Source organism: Corvus cornix, chromosome 7, assembly GCF_000738735.6.
Source record: "Corvus cornix cornix isolate S_Up_H32 chromosome 7, ASM73873v5, whole genome shotgun sequence".
NCBI lineage: Eukaryota > Metazoa > Chordata > Aves > Passeriformes > Corvidae > Corvus > Corvus cornix.
Window position 1 is genome coordinate 23,378,142 of NC_046337.1, and position 20,236 is coordinate 23,398,377.

General features: G+C 37.4%; 1 protein-coding gene across 8 annotated transcripts in view; it reads right to left on the reverse strand.

The window, feature by feature from the left end:
• TTN (titin) overlaps window positions 1–20,236 on the reverse strand; it is a 244,913-nt gene that overhangs the window by 151,310 nt on the left and 73,367 nt on the right. For 3 of the 8 annotated variants that reach the window (XM_039554641.1, XM_039554638.1, XM_039554636.1), the window contains 18 exons: window positions 10,603–10,890; window positions 9,799–10,089; window positions 8,826–9,113; window positions 7,734–7,826; window positions 7,328–7,610; window positions 6,896–7,073; window positions 6,450–6,539; window positions 6,100–6,367; window positions 5,742–6,002; window positions 4,986–5,195; window positions 4,801–4,878; window positions 4,660–4,686; window positions 4,050–4,097; window positions 3,141–3,197; window positions 2,928–3,005; window positions 2,407–2,658; window positions 1,687–1,779; window positions 1,071–1,148 (listed from right to left, as the gene is read on the reverse strand). In XM_039554641.1, the coding sequence (XP_039410575.1) occupies window positions 1,071–1,148; window positions 1,687–1,779; window positions 2,407–2,658; window positions 2,928–3,005; window positions 3,141–3,197; window positions 4,050–4,097; window positions 4,660–4,686; window positions 4,801–4,878; window positions 4,986–5,195; window positions 5,742–6,002; window positions 6,100–6,367; window positions 6,450–6,539; window positions 6,896–7,073; window positions 7,328–7,610; window positions 7,734–7,826; window positions 8,826–9,113; window positions 9,799–10,089; window positions 10,603–10,890 (2,961 nt within the window). Of the gene's footprint in view, window positions 1–1,070; window positions 1,149–1,686; window positions 1,780–2,406; window positions 2,659–2,927; window positions 3,006–3,140; window positions 3,198–4,049; window positions 4,098–4,659; window positions 4,687–4,800; window positions 4,879–4,985; window positions 5,196–5,741; window positions 6,003–6,099; window positions 6,368–6,449; window positions 6,540–6,895; window positions 7,074–7,327; window positions 7,611–7,733; window positions 7,827–8,825; window positions 9,114–9,798; window positions 10,090–10,602; window positions 10,891–11,043; window positions 11,332–11,864; window positions 12,144–12,241; window positions 12,521–12,605; window positions 12,885–13,029; window positions 13,318–13,781; window positions 14,061–14,191; window positions 14,474–14,583; window positions 14,863–15,137; window positions 15,420–18,131; window positions 18,420–18,580; window positions 18,869–19,010; window positions 19,290–19,367; window positions 19,647–19,746; window positions 20,026–20,236 lie in introns of all 8 variants that reach the window. The other 5 variants (XM_039554644.1, XM_039554640.1, XM_039554639.1 and 2 more) reach the window with 5 other exon arrangements.

Sequence of the window (20,236 nt, forward strand, 5' to 3'; positions counted from 1 at the left end):
CACAATTATGTTTATTATGTAAGGATAGGCCAGCAAGCAGAATAGATGAAGACAAAGCTAAGTCACGCTGCAGTGTGACCATAGGTTCTTTAAACAAGAAGCAAAAGGCTATCCACAACTACGTTAAAAACAGACTTTATAAACAACAAAAGCATGGTAGACATATTAATTAAACACTGAGTAGTCACAGCATGACTACTGCTATGGATCCAGATACATACACACAGGCCCACATATTCAAAAGAAGCACAGAAACACATAGGGTGCTGGAAAAAAAAGTAAACTGCAATTCAGAGATGCTGATTTGTACCTTCCTTTTTCATAACTTTTTCCTCAACGACCATTGGTGTAGGTTTTGGAGGCAGAACTTTCTTGGTAACTGTTGGCGTTAGAATTTTGTTACTCAGTCAAATATTTAGCAAAGAGATCAAAATAAGTCTACAGCTATCTATCAATGATGTTGAAAATACAACAAACGAGACAATCTAACTCAGCAGGTAAGTCAGGCTTCTTGGAATCACACAAAGCAACGTAAGGAATGTGTTTGTTTCTTTTTATTGCTACATTCTAAAGGTGCTGGGTAGCTCAGGGCGTTTAGCATACAGGTCATTTCTTGACACTTACTGAATTGCAGCTGGCAGAATCCTGCTGCGGAATGGGGAATGCCATACAAAAGGACGTAGCTACTAAGAGAATAAGGGTGCATCTTTATTTTATAACGAAAGAATTAACCAAGGCATCTTGGTAGATGGGTCAAGATGGAAATCTAAGCAAGACAGGGATTTAGTATCTACAGCTTAGAGTGAAACACACTGTTTCACCCAGTGCAATTTTATACACGCTTCCTTTCTTAAAGCATTGGTAGTTAATATTTGCATTTATTATTTTCCCCTGAAAAGATTTTAATCTTCTTTTTAAAGAATTCAGCAGAAGCTTTTATGAGATGTTTCAAAGACTGAAAAATTGATCAGACCATGTTAAGTAAAGACAAAGCATATGCAGATCAGCTTAGTAACAAAATCCACAACTTTCATAGAAAGATGACATTAAGATAATTAAACAGTAGTTACCCTCAGTCCGTTTGACTTTTTCTTCTGCAATTCTCTGAGTTGTTACCTCCACTTTTTCATCAACAGGTTTCTTGACAACTGCAAGTAATTCAGATAGGTTTATTGTTTAAGTAATTTTGCAAATTGTTTTCCGGACAGAAACCAGATAGAACTGGCCCCTTTTTTTGTTTAGAATGTTATAAACCTTGTGCATCCTGTGCACTGTTCAGCGCATTGTTTACTGTGGTGAACAGTAGTGGCAATGAGGCCCACCCTACCCTGAGAGATATGAAGTGATGTAAATGGAGAACACTTCCCAGAAGGGCAGCATTTAATGGCTTAAAAGTTACACCCGTGCCCAAGGCTAATATCCAGGGAGAAGAAAGTACAACTGAAGCTCAGTTTGATTTTACCATCAATTCGTGTTTTCATTCAACCAAAACTGAGCAGAGAGCTCAGAAGTATGAGGTGGGAGGAGAAAAAGGGTTGCCATGAGCCTTGCTCATCTTGCTGTCTAACATAAAGAGAATTTTCTTCTTTCCAATGAAATGTGAATAATCAGCATCATTCAGCTTGAAGAAGATGCATAAGAGATCTTAATCTGCATGTTCCTGTTAGTTTTGTGGGAAAGTCATACCTTTTTGAACAGTTACTTCCTTCTTTTCCTTCTTTTCAGCTGTAATCGCTGGTGGTTTTCGCTCAGGCACAGGTTTCTTAGGAACTTCAGTCACTTAAAAAACAATAACATTACTTAGTGATAAAAATATGTCGTCTAAAGGCTCTGAAGACAGAAAGGAGTTTGTTATGCCATTATAATTTTATGAATTTTAAAAACACACAGAGAGTTTTGGAGATCCAATTGTTGAAGTAAAATGTTTTGTTTATTTTCAAGTTTTATATTTTCTCATCAAAGCCAAATTCTGTTCCTAGAGGCACACATGTTACTAATCCCCAAGACAGTTATAGCATGCAAGAAATTGCAAAATTCAGCCATTAACATCAATCAAGAAATGTGTGAAACATTTAAGTAAGTCAAGTTTATCTAGAACATATGAAAATGACAGAAGAAATATGCAAAAAACTAAAAATGACACATACCCTACTACGACTAACGCATATTAAGTTTTAAAGACCTGCAAAGTTCATTGGCAATGAATTTCTAATGTATCCATTACTATCTGCATCCATACCTTGTGATATCTTGTGTTATCATCAAGTGTCACTTAAAATTTGTCAGCATATTATAGTTCCAGATATTTTAACAAAAACAAAAAAAAATGCTGCCTAGTTCAAAATGTTGGGGGCTTAATAATAAATATGAGAAATGAGAGGAAATAAAATGACATAATTCAAATACCTTCTTCATGAATTATTCTTTTTTCTTCATAAGTCACTTCTCTTTTCTCATAAGCTTCTTCCCATTCCTCTTCCCCTTCATCATAGCCTTCTTCCTTGACATAATAGTCATGGTCTTCGCCATAATCTTCTTCCCATTCTTCATAAATTTCTTTGGGCATTTCATGTATTTTCTTTTCTTCATGTATCTCTTCTCTCCTTGCCATGGATGTTATTTTGATCTCTTTGGGCTTCTCTGGTAGCACCTCAGGAACTTAAAATAAATATATTGATTATTCATATTATATTCTGGAATTTGCAAGGCATATTGGATGCTCCCATTTAATGAAATTATTTCACCCTCACTGATGGTTTAAAGAAGGGACTATTTTTGAAGCAGTCACAATCAGCTTGGATTTTAAATGTATGTTTTTAACATAAAGAGAGAAATCAAACAATTGTGGTAGATTCAAGTTATTTCAAAACAAAAAACAAGGTGATTTTACTATTTTAAAAAAGTTTTCAAAAAGAGGAAAAAGTTACCTTTAGGTGGTGGGACTTCTTCAGGACCTTTTTTAACCACCTTTTGGGGGACTTTCTTTAATGGAACTTTTCTCTCTGCTTAAAAATAATAGATTTAAAAATTTAAATTAAAACCCCTTAAGAATCCCTAAAAAGCCAAACAAACAAAAATTCAAAACCCAACTGTCATAATGAAACATGAACACACTATTCAAATACTGTAAGGACATTTACCTGGCTTTTTCTCCTCTGGAGGTGGAACAAGAGGCAGAAGAATAGGAATAGGGGCAGCTTGTAGGAAAAATGAAATATTTAGAACAAAATTTAAGTTTGATATTTCCTTGTAAATGAAGAAAAACCTTGGTTTGGAAAAATACATTTTAAGATTTTATTGCAGCTGCAGAATAAAAGCAAACATGGTGCTTATTCTGACAGTTTACAGCAGCTGAATAAATATATTTTGAGTGGGAATCCCCTGTCTACCTTTATTTGAACCCTGAATGTCCTCAGCTTTATTTTCATTGCTGCCATCACTCTCCTATCTTTGCTGAAGGCAATTCATCTAAATATCAAATCTTTCCCCTCCTGCTGCCACTGCAAGCATTTACCAAATTATCCTGGAAATAAACCCAAGAAGTTTAAACTGCTGAGGTTTATAGTAAGCTACTGGGTTTAACAGAAGTATAAATACTGTTTGTAGTCTGTAGTCCAAAAACAGAGCCTGGGGAGAGGCCATTTGCCATAAACATGAAATCCAACATATGGCTTTAAAAGAATGTATTTTTAAAGGCAGTAATTCAGACAGCTTGTTTAAAAGATATTTTTGTGACTAAAAGAAGAGGTGAAAATTAAAAAAAAAACCAAAATCACCGAGGAAGATGGAAATCAAAGGAAGATCAAATGATCAATAGACTGATAGGGAAGCATGATGGAAAGGACTCTTTCTAAGAGAATTAAATTAATTCCTACCACTACCTGTATAGAGTTTTCACCTTCCACACAGCAAAGAAGTCTATCCAAGTCAAGTCTTGCTCACAGGGACCATTAACTAGATCTTATAACTGAGCTATGATTTTTCTCTGAGGTTCCCACTGGCCTTCTGCTTCAGTGCAGATTTGGAACAAGTATGGTTTGTTACCCTACCTTCAGCTGGTTTTTGAGGTGGAACTGCAACCTTGGCATCAGGAACATCTAGAAAATCAAAATGTTTAATTGACTTAATAAATCCTTCTAATAAAAATTTCAATATGCTCTCCTCAAGAATAGTAGTTGATGGTGCTATAATCTTTCTTTTTGTAACATTTGGAGTAGGCTCTTAAGAACTTTCAAAAAAGAGGACCACTACTTATCATAAGGAGACAATTGTTGCTTATTTTGCCTCCTTGGTTATTTTTTTTCAGTTGCACAGAGAGGATCCTATCTATTAGTTGGTACATCTTCATCGTTCTGTTCCTTAGTAATTCAAACAAAAATAAACTTGTGTGTTTTAGAGAATGTGGCATTCCACATTGTACAGAATAGTGTCCTTATTAATGTCACTGAGTATGGATTTATCTCAGTATTCATTGCCACTATTTATGAGAATAATAGTTCCACATGTCTGTAGATGAGGAATATTTTTTCAGGATGTAGGTTATACTTACTCTAACTCTAGGAAAAAAAGATTTGAAAATAATAAAAAAGCAGAGCAATTCTTTAATTCTATGACAGAGTATAGACATGATCTTGCGCCAGTCTTGCTTGAGAACTTTACCTGGTGGCTTCAACTCCAATTTGATTTCTGCAAAGGAATATTAGATTTCTTTTAGGACTATTGATTTTTCCAGAATCATGTTTCAAACAAACAAATTTACACATAGTTGTGATCACAAATGTATTTAGAAAATTCGCTAACCTTTGGTTACCAGATAGAGCTCTGCAGTGCTTCTTGCTTCTCCTCTTGGTTCAAGACGAGCAATTACAGAATACACACCTGCAGCAACCAAGAATGTTGATATTTATATTCTTTCATCATTTAAAACCAGACAAAAAAAATCAGATAAAAAATGACACTAGCACAAATGTTCCATGCGTTTTTACCTTCATCATCTGCATTAACATTGTGAATAGTCATGTAATGACAACGACCTTCACTTCTGAAGCTGTACTTGGGACTCTCTCTCAGTTCGGTGGGGCCTTTATACCATGTCACAACTGCATCATCAAAAGACACCTCGCACTCGAAGGTCGCAGACTGGTGTTCATTCACAACAATGTTCTGTATGCTTTTTGTGAACTGAATTGGTTCCGCTGTTTTTAGAAACAAAAAATACATCAATTGTTATGCACCACCTTGGTATTTACTTTATCTGAATCCTTCTCATTGTTGTCATCAAAGTAGCTAAATTTTAATGAGATAATACCAATAGATCTTGAAAAAATAAAGAAAAGGGGATTCCATCTTCTATGAAGTTTTATGTATAAGAATGAAGATTAGAAGACATAAGAGTACAACTATAACAAGATTGCTGTGCAGATACATTTTGTAAGAGAAGCCATTAAGGAAACTAAAGAATAATCAAGAAAAGTCCAAGAAAAATATAAGAGTCCCAAAGAAAATAGAATATAGTACAACTCAGATTGTTTGTGGGCAAAAGAACATTATTAATCATGGTTTAGTCAAGAATACTAAGTTACACAAGTATTCAAAGAGAAAGGACAATAAAATTTCTTATTTAGTCCGTTTCCAAGTTTGGGAATCTGTTTTTCAGAAATACTTTTTATTTCCATTTGTTCTGCTAATGAAACCTCCAGAAACAGTCTGTCACTATTGTAATAAAGAGATTCTTTACAAACCTTCAATGGCCAGATCTGCTGTTGTTTCTAGACTGTCAAGCTTGCAGGTATACTGTCCTTCGTCTTCTGTTCTAACATCCTTGATGATGAGTTTGTGCACTTTGTCAGAGACTTGTGTTGAATATCTCCCTCCTATCTTAATAGGTCTCCCATTTCTATACCACTGAGACTTGGCATTTGGGATAGAGAACTGACAAGTCAGTGTGCATGTTTTTCCTTCCTTGAAAGTAGTGTCATGAAGATGCCGCTCTACTGCAGGTTCTATTAGCATTTTAAAATACACATTTTAACAGAGATCAGAGAGTGGAATAAACAAAGTGTTAACTAATTCAAATATATACTTCAGAAGTACACTTACCAATCACAGTTAGCTTGGCACTGGCAATATGTGGTCCACACACTATTCTGAAATTTCCCTGATCCTCAGGCTGGCAGTTTCTAATTCTTAGTATGTGGCGATCACCTTCAATTCTAATTTCGTATTTGTCATTGGAGTCCAGTTTCTGGGTTCCCTTGTACCATGATAGTTTAATTTCTGGATAGTTAATCTTAATCTCACATTCAAAGATAGCATCCTCATCTGCTAAAACCGTCTGATTTTCAATGTCTCTGATCAGAGTAATAGGCTGGAAAATATTAGTTTAAGTTAATTTCAACTTCCCTGTTATGGGTTTGAATATTTCAGAAATCAGTCCAAAAATGTTTTACCTCTGTTTGTGTGAGTCGTTGCTGAATAAAAGCTACGAGTTCATCAAACTCCTGATCTTCCCTTTGAGCTTTTTCTGTGAGCTCAATTTCCTACAAAAATGCAGAATATACTCAAATATTAAAGGATACTAAATGTCAAGCTGTCATTTTTATCCAACACAGTATTCATTCCTACATCAAATTTTATGTAACTCTACTGTAACTGGTGTATATTCCCATTCTAACAATTGCAGTCAAGTTATGAAGACAGAACCTACTTTGCCAGAAGGCCCATTTATTCTTCTTGGATTTGAGCATGCAAGAAATTGAGACCTGCCAGTAAAAGATCTAAAGAGGAACCAGAAATTCATGCACACATCATAACTTCAGAGTGTGGCCACCATGTCTGTTCAAGGGAAACATATTACTCCTAGGAGACCCAACCCTGAAGTCACACTGTATCTTACCAATCTATGACTTTCTTCTGCTTGGGTTTGCTTTAGTAACTCAAAGGCTTGCAGGAGGCCACGGAAATCTGTAATTCCATACATGCGAGCATATTTCTCATATTCTTTGGGATCTACGTTTTTGAGAAGTTCCAAGATATCAATAGGTTGCTCTTCCTCTTTTGTTTTTGTTGGAGTGCTAATCAAATCAATAACAGAAGTTAACAATACAGCATTTCATTCCCAGAAAGCTGTTAAATGAAATATTGAATCAGCTTAGAGCTGCCCTGTGCAGTAGAATCCTTTAGCTTAGTCTAGTCAGGGGCTTTTATTTTTAGTACAGTTATTCCTATTTAATGAATATTTTTAAATTATATCTTGTTCTCAGATGTATAACCAAAAAAGTTTCTTCTGTGCTGGTTGCAGATTAATCTATAAAAACTTTCAATATACCTTTTTAGTTTTGCCCTGAGATCTCCTTCAACTACTTCTTTCTTTCTTTCTTCAACTTGCAGATTTACACTCCTCTCAATTTCACCATGTTGGTTAAAAGCTACACATTTGTACATGCCAGAATCAGTTTTTATTGTGTCCTTTATTTCTAGTTTGGCTTCATCTCCTCTCTGCTGGATTATAATGCGGCCTCCCTGGTTGAGTTGCCTCCATTTTCCCTTCATCCACTTAACATTTGGAATTGGATCTCCTCCAACTTTTGCAATAAATGTTGCAACGGTCTCTGCAGAAAGATGCAAATGAGGAAGATAAGTCTTTCCAGTTGTTTATGGCACTGGTACATCATCTCAAACAAAAAGATGTGGGCAAATAGAAGACAATGTACTGTTTTGAAAAGAGTTCTTACTTTCCATGACTTTGATACTCTGAGGCTCTGACACAAAATAAAGTTTGCCTTCCACTTCTGCTTTCTTAGCTGCTGGAGCAGCTGTCGGTTTTTCTAAAAAAACAGAGTCAGACAGTTATAACAAATGGCTCCATGTAATAGTTTATGTTCATGAGTGTTGATACTTCTGCAGCAATTGTAAAAAAGAAATTAATTCCTGAGATGAAACAAAAGACTATGCAAGAGGTAAAAATGCAAAATACTTTAATACTGTTTTAAACAACTTGTAGTTTGCTTTCCAGATGAAACTGTCCACAATGGACCATATTGTGCTGTTCATTTACTTCAGTCAGGCCATTTATACTCTCCATGGATGCAAATCCATAGGTGGATACGCAAATAAAAAGCCTCATTTTCTAAAATAGATCCATTTTTAGTGAGATTTTCTCTTTTCAGTCTACTTCTGGGTATTATGCCCTAAGAATTCCTTGCAGTTTTTTATCAGTGGTCTGTTAAATTCTCTTGCTTTTCTTTTACATAGCCTAGTGGCTCACTATTCATGTAGTGAGAAAGAGACTATTTGTACATACTGCTGGACTCTTGTGTCCTTTATGCAATGGTAAAGCAAGACCTACACAGAAGGACTCATGTTTAGACTCCATTTACTTTCAGCTAAAAGGTCAAAATGTCTTTAAGAGTCTTGAAACAATTATCCTCTAAGGCCATATGCTCAATCAAATTCCTTCTATATTTTCCTTAATAAACACCACTTTTCACATGCTTTCCATAAAACATGCATGTCAAAGTAATTTCACCCATTTAGCTTGCATTTTTGTTAAATTTGGTGTTTAGATTTAGAAAACAAATTCTTAATCTCTTTGATAAGAATGTGCTGTTGGTTTGCCACTGATCTCTCACCATTTATGTCACTATTGATATATAAATTATTGTATATACTCTGTTTTACTAGATTCTACAGTTTTAAAAAGAACTGAAAGTAACTAATTGTTTGTTGTTAGATTATTAACTTTTTTGTTCCACAGAAAACAAAGTGGGATAGAGTTTTGGTTGACATTTTCATCATACACCCTTATTTTCTTCGTGTTACTGTACCTTTGACTGTCACTTTAGATTTGCAAGTATCAGTGCCAGCTGCATTTGAAGCTTTGCATACATATTCTCCTGAATCTGATTTGGTAACTGCAGCAAGTTCTAGAAGAGCTACTCCATTAGCAAAGCTGAAGTTGCATCTATCTGAAGCTCTTATTTCTCTTCCTGCCTTCAGCCACTGAATTCGGATTGGCTGTGATCCCTGGACATGACAGCTAAGCTGTAGGGTATCACCTTCCTCTGCTGCTGCTGGCTGAAGAGGCTGGTCAAAAACTGGAGGCTTTTTAGGTTCTGGAATATGAAAATGCTTCAGTGAATACTCAGGAAAGTATGATCAAGAATATAAGAGAGAGGTACATGCAGTTCCTAAGAAGGCGACGGCAAGGAATGCAGGAGGATAAGCAGAAGTCTCAGAATGTCAACCATAATGTTAGAAAATGGAATAAATATCAAGAGAGCATGACAGCATATTTCCTATATAAACATGCAAGAAATAGCTTTATCCCCTCAGCAGGAACCTTTACATGCAAAAAATAGTATGAGAACTAAAGCACTATTAGGCTGCAAAACTATATAAAAATATTTAAAGAAATAATAATACCTGCAATTTCCTGTAAGACTGTTCTGATGAAGTGTCATGCTACCACAACACAGTGTCAACACTGCCTAAGCTTAGATTTCATTGCACAAACCCCCTATTACTCCATGGAAAGAGAATGATTTAAAATTGAACAGAAATGTCACAAAGACTTCAATGTTCACTTTAAATTAGTCATAGCAAATAGTGAAAAAGAAGCTTCTCATTGAAAAAAATAATCACAAAAATAAAATAATTTCTTGACTTTGTGGTTTATGTCCATCTCTGGACAAATCACTGCTGTTAAGTAAAACAAGCTCATTAGAGAGAAGCTATATACTTGCAGCTACATCAAACAAAGAAAAGCAGGAAGCAAAGAAAAATAAGACTTCAACCAACCTCTGATAACAATGGAAGATGTACTCAATACGCTTCCTGCTTCATTGGACACTTTACAGGTGTATAAACCAGCATCTGATTGCTCTACAGCCTTTATATGCAAAAGCAGGGTATTGTTCTTGAAAGATATTTCACAGTGAGCACTTGAATGGACTTCCTGATTGTTCTTATACCAAGCAACAGTCAAAGGCTGAGAGCCAGAAACACGACCCTCAAGTTTAAGTTCATTCCCTTCTGTTTCTTCTACTGCTTCAGATAGTTTCTTAGTAAAAGTAGGTGGAATTTTTCGTTCTGTAAAAAAAAGAACATAAATTCCATGAATCTATCTTGTGATGATAAATCCTAAAGACAATGTTGCAAGAAAAATTTGAACATTGGGGAATTTATATTTACTCTCATTTAAACTGGATATATTTTTAAAGTGAAATTATGCTAAGATAAACAGCAGGAATCTTACTCTTACAGTCACTGTCACAGTGGATTTTTCTGTTTGGAAAAAAAAATTTCTCTTACATTGATTTAAATCACACACCATTTAAAAAACCCCAAAAGTTTTGTCAAGCTTAAGAAAGAAAGAGTCTAGAGCCTATTAAGAAAGTAGGCCAAAGAATATGTTTTATTTCTCCTCCCATTGTTGTTAGTGACCCTTCCTAATTCCCTTAAAAGATTCATAGGTATCTCCAGATAGGTACTCTCAGGCTACATCACAAAAGTTTTCTCAAACTTATCTTGCAGTAATAAGGCCAACTTCCTTTATAATTGAAGGAAGAAAAATGTAGACACAATGTATTATCTATTCAGTACCTTTAACTGCCAGTTGAGCTGTGCAAGAGTCCTTTCCAACTTCATTGCTAGCATAGCATGTATATGTTCCAGAATCCCCCCTGTCAACTCTCAAGATGGTCAAATGGGCTGTGTTGTCTACGTAACTGATCTGATAGTTCTTTCCTGTTCTAATTTCTTGGTTATCTTTTGCCCAAGTGACTCTAATGGGCTGTGTTCCAGAAACGTGACACTCAAAATCAGCACTTTCTCCAATAATGCCATCCACAGATGTAAGTGGGATGTCAAAGAATGGAGGAGTCTTCCCTTCTGAAGAGTGAAAGAAATAAAAACCATCACTTAAAAATCTCCATTAACTTTAAAACTCTGTGAAATAAGAATCTCTTGTACAACATTAAATCCATATTTAAAGCAAAAATTATTTTTAAGACATTTCCATTAAATATTTCACAGCCCACCAACCTGTAAGGACAAGCCTGCCACTAGAAGAAGCAGTCCCAATAGCATTGGCAGCTGTGCAGGTGTACTGCCCAATAAATCTCCTATCTGTCTTCAAAATCTGGAGAGTTGCTACATTTTCTACAAAGGACGTGTGAACATTGTAGTCCTCTTTCACACGCGTGCCGTCTTTAAACCAAGATATTTCGATAGGTTCTGAGCCAGCAATGCCGCAATCAAACACAACTGGTAAGCCAACAGTTTCATGAACGTCTCTTAATTTTCGTGTAAAAGAAGGAGGAAGTTTACGCTCTGTAAGAAAACAAGTATTGTACAGTGAAGTCTTTCAGAAGACATGCAACTATTGCTGCACTCACCAATAATCACTGCCTAGTATACTGTGAGTTATATACTGAGAGTATGGTGGACTTTTGCTCATAACTTCCAATTAAAATTTTCTTATAGAGCATATAATTTATTTTGAACTTGATGTAAAGAGCCCTGTGCATATGGTTGCAGGAAAAGAGGTAATCATTCTGCCCTCACTTAGACCCAGTGAGCCTCTGGACTGCTGACATTGGAAACAATCAAAGCAGTATCCCGAATAGGGAAGGAAGATACAGACACTTGTAACACTACAGAAGAGCTGTGGTCAGTAAGTGCCATATTTCGACTAGCTTTACTGGCAGGCCTTTGTTAGTAGAAGACAGTGCCCACAGGGTACTTTACGCATCAAGAAACAGTAAAGTGTTTTACGAAGAAGAGGCAATTGTTGTTTTTCAAAATAGCAAGGCGTATTTAAGAAAAGTAGGCCGTTTCCCTATATTTAAAATTGAAATATTCACCTTGAACTGTAAGCAAAGATGATGAAGAAGCCTCCCCAACAGAGTTTTCTACTTTGCAGATGTACTCCCCACTGTCACTACTGTCTACCTGGCTGAAAACCAGAGTAGCAATTTGGTTCTTAAAGTGCATTTTCACAGTAGCAGTTCCTCTCAGCTTTGTATCGCCTTTGTACCATGACACAATCATTTCTGGTGTTCCAGCAAGCTGGCACTGTAAGGATGCAGAATCCCCAACAGTCACCTGCACTGGCTCCAAGGGTGTAATGAAGTAAGGTGGTTCTGAAGGACAAAGACACACCATTAGCATAAAAAGATATTGCATGATGACCATTAGTAGTTCAAATAACGCTTGTTGAAGTGATGCTGGCTTGACGCACCTAGTATTGTGATTGTACCATGACAATTATCTTTCCCAGAATCATTTTCAATATGACAAGAATATTGCCCCTGATCTTCTAGTTTGCTGCTAGGGATTTCCAGTATGGCAGATGTGTCTGTAGTGGTGATGCTACACTTTTCAGAGTGCATTATTTTCACTCCATTTTTCTTCCATGTCACTGAAATCGGTGGAGTACCCGTATATGTGCATTCCAAGATTAAATTTTTCCCTTTCTCTACACTTAAATCATTCACCTTCTTCACAAATTTGGCTGGTTCTATAATGAACAACAGGAAGAAAACAAATTAAATAAAGCCAAGAGATCATCTTTAGAAGCATAAGAAGCAGTAGTCTGGACAAACCTTTGACAAAAAGATGGGTTGTGCAAGAGATTTTCCCTGCCTCGTTAGAGACCTGGCAGGTGTAGTCTCCACTCTCAAGTGGATGTACATCGAACAGCTCCAGTTCTGCAACTGAATCTTGCAAGGTGATATTGCATCTGGGTCCTGGTACTAGCTCAACACTGCCTCTGAACCATTTAACTTCCAGTGGGGGGGAACCTTTTATGATACTAGTAAAGGCTATGTTTGCCCCAGAAAAAACATCCAGTGGTTCAGGTTTCTTCACAAAAGATGGTGGTTCTAAGCACACAAATAAAACAGAGAAGAAGTAGGTTTGAACTTCTTTTGAAGATCACAGTAATCAGAAATATACAACAAAGAAAAAATGATGTCTTTCTGAAAATAAATCTGGGCCCTCTGATTCTGACTTCTTACTGATACTGACCTCTAACACTCAAAAATGCGCTGCATTCATCAGAGCCAGCTACATTAGTAGCTGTGCACAAATAAGTTCCCATATCAGACTCCTGAAGTCCATTCACTTTCAGAGAACAGGTATTGTCTGTAAGAGTAGCCTGATATTTCTCTCCACTGGTAATCTCTTGTCCATCATGAAACCAGGAAACCAGAATAGGTGGTGACCCATAAACTTTGCACTCCAGTACAGCAGAAGAACCCAGCTGACCATATGTTTCTTTCAGTTTTCTTGTGAAAGAAGGAGGTATAATACGATCTGCATTTGTTTCAAAATAAAAATAAAATAAAAATTACCATACAGGGTTCTTAAAATACAGGAAGTTCTCCATGCATAATAGAATTAGTGACCTTTCTTTTGCTGTATCTGCTTTGGCAATATACTCTGACACATCTAAGTACTTGAAAAATAGTCAATGGTTAAGGATATGCTGGAATTTTCATTAACAATCTTTGAGGAACACCTTTTATTTTTGCTGTTCTTTCTCGTAAGGAACAATAATGCACCAACTGTCAAAGAGGACATGCAGATTAAAGCTGAAGAAATCAAGTCCTTTCAATAATTCATGCCCCTCAGAGTTTAGGTAGGCATCTATTCTTGGTGCCTGTCAAAGTGGCATGCCAAGTACTCCTAAGATTATACAAGTCTCTTAGGTTGCCAATTACAACCACTTTGCTATCTGAAGGCTTTTTAAAGGAACTAAAGGATCACAGGTGACTAACCTGAAACATGCACTGAGGCTGTGCAGCTGCTTTTACCAACACTGTTTTTCACCTCAAAAGTATATTCTCCACTGTCTTCTAGTGTTGCATTGAGGATCTTAAGCCCAGATACTTTGTTGAAGAAACTGATTTTATATTTATGGTCAGTGGACAGTTCATTACCATCCTTAAACCACCTAGCAGTAAGCTCTGGTGTGCCATCTACTGTGCATTCCAGAGTACAAGAGTCTCCAGCTGTAACCTTGACTGGGCCTGGCTTCTCTACAATGACTGCAGGCTCTGCAATGAAATGCAAGTCAGAAAAATTTAAAAAATAACAATGCAATAGTTATTATTATTATTATTATTATTAAAAATTTGATTTTAAAGCATCTTAAAACACACTGTGTTGTTTATCTCATGCTACCAACCTAGCACTTTCAGCATGGCAAAGCATTCCTGAACTCCAGCATCATTTTTTATCTGACAAATGTATTTCCCAGCATTGGTTGGTTCTGCATTTCCAATCTGCATAGTTGCAATATTTTCTGAGTAGGAGATCCAAAGATTATCACTTTCTCTGATGATTTCCCCTTTGTCTTTTAACCACAGTACAGAAATGGGCTGTGATCCTTGTACTGTAGCCTGCAGTTCAATCGACTCCCCGACTACGACAGTGAGATCACTCAGCTTCTTCACAAAGGTTGGTGGTGCTATTTAAGAGAAGATATTTAACAGTAAAGAAACCCATCAGGAGCAGAAAAGTAAGAGAAGAATGGCAGGAACAAAGAAAAGCCGAGAAGATGCCAATCTTTGTACAAACCTCTTAGTGCTACAGAGCCAATACAGGAGTCACTTCCCACATCATTTACAGCCTTACAGTGATATTCACCAACATCTGCAGTATCCACACTGAGAATGTGAAGACTAGCTATGTAGTTCTCAGACATGACCTTATACTTCTTGCTGCTCCGAATTTCTCGTTTGTCTTTATACCACGAAATCTGGAATGGAGGAGTGCCCTGCAGCTCACACTCCAGATGAATATCAGACCCTTTCAAGGTCTCGACTGGATGGGGCTTCTTGGTAAAAATGGGAGGTGCTGGAAAAAATAAAAAAGAGTTATCATTTGTGTTATTTAAGCAAAAGAGATTAAAGAGGAGAGAAGATTCAAGTAACTCTTCTGACGCTAAATAGCAAAGACAAATATATAAGAAAGATCTGCCACAGAGCTCAGAAACAGGCAAGAGATTTCCCATCTAGTCAGATGGGTTTTGGCATCTCTGAAAAAACAAAGTGGGATTTAAGAGTTTTTCCCAAAGGAAGACTTTAGAGTTAGAAAGGAGCTTTACAGAAGAAAAGAGCTGAGATTCTGACCTTTTACTCTCAGTGTAGTACTGGTGCTTGCGCTACCCGCTGGGTTCTGAGCTTCGCAAGTGTAGTCACCGCTGTCTTCAACACTGAGATTGTGCATTTCAATGACTGCCACTGAATCCATAAAGGACATTCTGTATTTTTCACTGGGATGGATTTCAGTTTCTCCTTTGTACCAGGTGACTTTAATTTCTGGAGATCCACCTATTTTGCATTCATACGTTGTGGAATCGTGCTGTTTCACAAGTTTTGAGGAGTCTAGTTTCTTAATAAACCTTGGTGGTTCTGGAAAGCCAAAATGGGAGATGATGCTTTAAACTGCACTAATTGTTTGAATAAGCAGGGAGACACATAACTGAAACTGTAAACCTTAGGGACTCAAGCAAAAATTCTGATTTTGCAATTATGAAATTTTTTCAGATGATTTTAAATTGGTCCAAAATCCATATTAAGAAGCAAGTAAGTTTTCTACATGCATTTCAATGAGTTTCTCCTTACTTTATTGATCCACTGTACCTCTCCTTGTATATTCACTACAGATTAGTTGACATGTGGTTTTCTTTACAAAATATCCTCTTGTTATACATGAATCATCAAAATGCTTGATGAAAATGCAAGACTACGACTGTTCAGCCAAGAAATGTTATTAAAAGCATTCGTGTTGAGTATTATAGCTACTGCTCTATATACTGTGATTAATAATTAATATAGTCAATAAATGCATTTGCATTATCACTCCTCACACATTTAATGCAAAACTGAACATAAAGTTGCACATAAGGAATAAAAGTTAAGGATCTTAGGTAGCAAACAAAAGACTTTAGAAATAATCATGCTGAGGAGAATTACGAGATGGCTGGTATTACAGACATTGGTGTTAAATGTCCTGTGACTGAAAAGTAAAACAGGTGGTTACATTTTGTTCCATAAGGAGAGGAAAAGAAAGTGGAGGTTTGATACTTTTCATCAAAAGTACCATCTGGATGATTAGAATCACAAGACGGAATGCTCATAGATCAAAGATATAACTAATAAAACCAGGAGGTGGTAATGTGGGCGCAACAAAAAAATCACTCTGCAAAACAGGATGAAGTGCCTCTTTGTGTGACTGTCTGTAAAGCGTAGGAAGAATATCTAATTTATTGTGGATTATTTCAACCTGTGGGACAGTTGCAGAACATCCTGTGTTGCTAGAAACAAAACTTCCTGGGTTTCTCAAAATAGAAATGATGATGTGTTAACATCAGGACTCTTGGAACCATAGTAATTTACTATTGGATTTCACTTTGAGAAAGAGTTGATTATCTATCTGTATACCAGCAGTTGCTGAGTACTCACACTCTGATTCCACTGCTTCCAAAAATGAGGATATACACGTTAGTAAGGTATGTATTTAGAATGTAAGGCAGTTCTAGAACATAAAGCAATTATTAAAACTACAGACTGGGAACATTAGATGCTAGAGGGAGAAAGTTAATAGAAAGCTGTGAGATTTTCAAGGTCAATTAAAAGAAATATCTTAATTCTACAAACAAAAGGCTGCATGTTGTAGAAGTGAGACAGCATATGCTCAAATTAAACGCATGCAAATCAATGCACCCTAAGAGATTGCCCTTTCAAGTTCCTTAGAAATTGGTTGAAAACAATGAACGTCACTAATTCTACAGCCCTGGGGAAACTGTACAAATTTTAAAGAACTCAAGGGAGTGTCAGTAAATTCACGAACAAAAAATAAAATAACAATCCTGGAAAGACTCCTCAGGATTTTACAAATAAAGATTTGAAGAGTAAGAAAATAAATAAGGTCAGTTTAGACCATTTAGACCATTTATGGTAACTCTGTTCAAATAAACCTATTAGAAGTTATATAATTAATAAACAGATTTATGATTGCAGCGGAGAGAAGCTTCAGATCTTCTAAAGAGATTTGATTTCTTGTTACAATCTTTCAGTGTGGATTTTTTTATGTCAAACTGCATAATGCAGCACCACTACTTGTTACTGAATCCAGGTAATTCAGTCTTACGCACTCTTCCTACCTCCACCAAGAAAAATGCTTATGGCTAGAATATACTTGGTATATATAAAATATTTGACAAGTTATTAATACAAAATCTTGCTACTAGTAGTTCAGCTTCCTGTGTTATTTGTCTTACAGAGTAGGAGGATTTACTCTCGAAATATTTCTCCCCTCTTTCCTCTCCAAATTCATACAGAGGCAAGAGAGGAAAAGAAAGAGGAAAGAAAGTGCTAAAGCAACAGGGACCTTTTAACTCAGGCATAATCTAAGCAGTGTATGCTACATTTCTTCTTTTATGAAATCAGTAAGATTGAAATGTCTGGAACAGCTATAAATATATTCCCACCTACATTGAGGAAATTGCACTAATATACATGTGTCACTTGTACTAAGACAGTTTGAGCCATTCATAAATTTAGATTTCACTTTTAGATCCACACACTATGAAGAGAGGTGAAGTGTTGGGTGGGATGGATATTTGTCACCAAATCTGCTCTCAGATCCTCCAGTTTTGCTGTTTAGAAGAGCAATTTTCAGTGTTTTCAATTTGTGAAAGAGCAGAGCTATTTGCAGGAGCTGCACATGCAGTAAAAATACTTTTAAGCCATATAAGTGAATTGAATTTCTCTCAGTTTCCTTTCACTCCCCTGGGCAACCTAGTGACCGTCACTGCTGGAGAAAGACTTTAGAAAGACAGATTTTGCTGTCCAACAGAACCATTCACAAAGGCACAACAGAGTAGTACGTAAGAGTTAATGTTTCAATGAAAGAACCCCTTTGATAAGAAAAATCATGTACTATACCAAAGCAGAAGAAATATAAGTATTTTGGTATTACAACAATAATTAAGTGAAATAACATCTCAGAGTAACCTCTTGTAAAGATTATTAGTCACACACATCTGCATTCAGGACTGTGATTTCCAGGTGTCTGCCTTGCAAAGAAAACCTCATAAACACTAAAGCCCACAGCAATACCTTGTACAGCCAGCTGAGCTGCGCACGCATCCTTTCCAACACTGTTGCTGGCAGTACATGTGTAGAGTCCAGCATCCCCTTTACCAACTTTTAGGACTGTCAAGCTGGCCATGTTTTCCACCAGTGTCATTTTGTAGTTTCCACCTGGACGAATCTCTCTGTTGTCTCTAGTCCAAGTAATCCTCATGGGAGCAGAACCAGTCACGTGGCACTTAAAGGTTGCCTTTTCCCCTAGTGCCACGTCAATAGATACCGGCTTGATGTCAAAGAAGGGAGGTTGTAGATGTTCTGCAAAGAAGAAAGCATGGCAGGGCTCACCATGAAGCCTGCCTCATCACGCCATGCCCATTGTCCTTGGCCACCATACAATGGGTAGAGTGGGGAAAAGGGTGGAGAAATAAAAGAGCAAAGACATACAAAAGATTTTCATTAAAGCATGAGCTACAAACCTGTGAGGAGAAGTTTGGCACTGGAAGAGGCAGTCCCCAGAGCATTTTGGGCTGAGCAAGTATACTGGCCACAGTAATCCATACTAGTTTCCAAGATCTGTAAAGTCGCAACATTATTTAAGAAGGCTGATTGCACGTTATCAGTGTCACTTAAGAGAACCCCGTCCTTGTACCAAGACACCTGGATAGGCTCTGAGCCAGTTATGCGGCAGTCAAATGTCACTGGGGCACCAACCACCTCCTGAATATCTTTTAGTTTTCTGGTGAATGTAGGGGGAAGTTGACGTTCTGCAAAACAATAATAATCACCACTATCAGTAGGAAGCCAACCTAGAATTACTTATATTTGAAATTAATAAAACCCCCTTTCTGTAGACAACAAAGAGTTCCTACAAACTACCCCAGAAAAGAGTGGGTCTTGGCCCATCACCTTTAACAACAAGCAAAGCTGTGGAGGTGGCAAAGCCGATGCTATTTTCTGCTTTGCAGACGTATTCTCCAATGTTGCTATCCTCTACAGCAGAAAACGCCAGTGTTGCCACATTGTTCTTGAAGTGCATTTTGTAAGCCTGTGTTGATCTGAGCTTGGTGTCATCTTTGTACCAGGACACCTTGATTTCTGGTGAACCGCCAATCTGGCATTTTAAGGTCAAGGGCTCGCCAACCTTCACCTCCACACGGTCCAGGTGCGTGACAAAATAGGGTGGTTCTGGGGAAGGAGAGAGCATGGTGAGCAGAGGCAGAGCACCACACGGGGTGCATTAGGGGGATCAGGGGTAATGAATACCTAAGACGGATACAAGGCTGTGGCAAACATCCCCACCCGCCTCATTTGCCACCTCACAGGTATATTCGCCTTCATCATTCTTTGTGCTGTTGAAGATTTCAAGAATGCCAGATTTTTCAGTAGTTGTAACGGTGCAGCGTTGAGACTGAGCAATGGGCATGCCATTTCTTTTCCAGGTGACAGAGATGGGAGGGGTGCCAATGTAGCTGCTTTCCAGCACAATGGACTTCCCCTGCTCCACACTGAAATCACTTAATTTCTTCACAAAGACTGCAGGCTCTGTGGGGAGGTATAAATCAATAGTAAGAGGGACAGATGTGGAAGAGCTGCAGGCAGTGAATGAAGATAACTGTGCATTCATGCACACACCCAAACACACCTTTCACAAAGAGCTGTGTTGTACATGAGGCACTGCCAGCATCATTTGTGACCACACAGGCATAGTCCCCGCTGTGGCCTGGCTCCACGTTGTACAGCTGCAGCTGTGCCACAGACTCATTGAGAGAGATTGAGCAGTTGCTGTCTGGCACCAGCTCCCTGATGCCTCGGAACCAGGTCACTTTGAAGGGAGTACTGCCCTTGATGTAGCTGGTGAATGTCACATTTGATCCAGGCAAAACTTCCTGGGGATCAGGTGTCTTCACAAAAGAAGGTGGTTCTAAGGATCATGCAAAGAAATGGAAGAGGGAGAAGGATATTAATAGGAAGGTCTCCATGGGGAAGAAAATGAGCACGTTTGAGTCAAAAAAAAAAAAAAAAAAGAACCCCTGGGAAAAAAAACCAAACCAAACAAACCATGAAAAAGAAACCATGGGAAACCAGAGAAAAGAAAGAGAAGAAGGAAGAAGAATTTTGTTGAAGATGTGGCA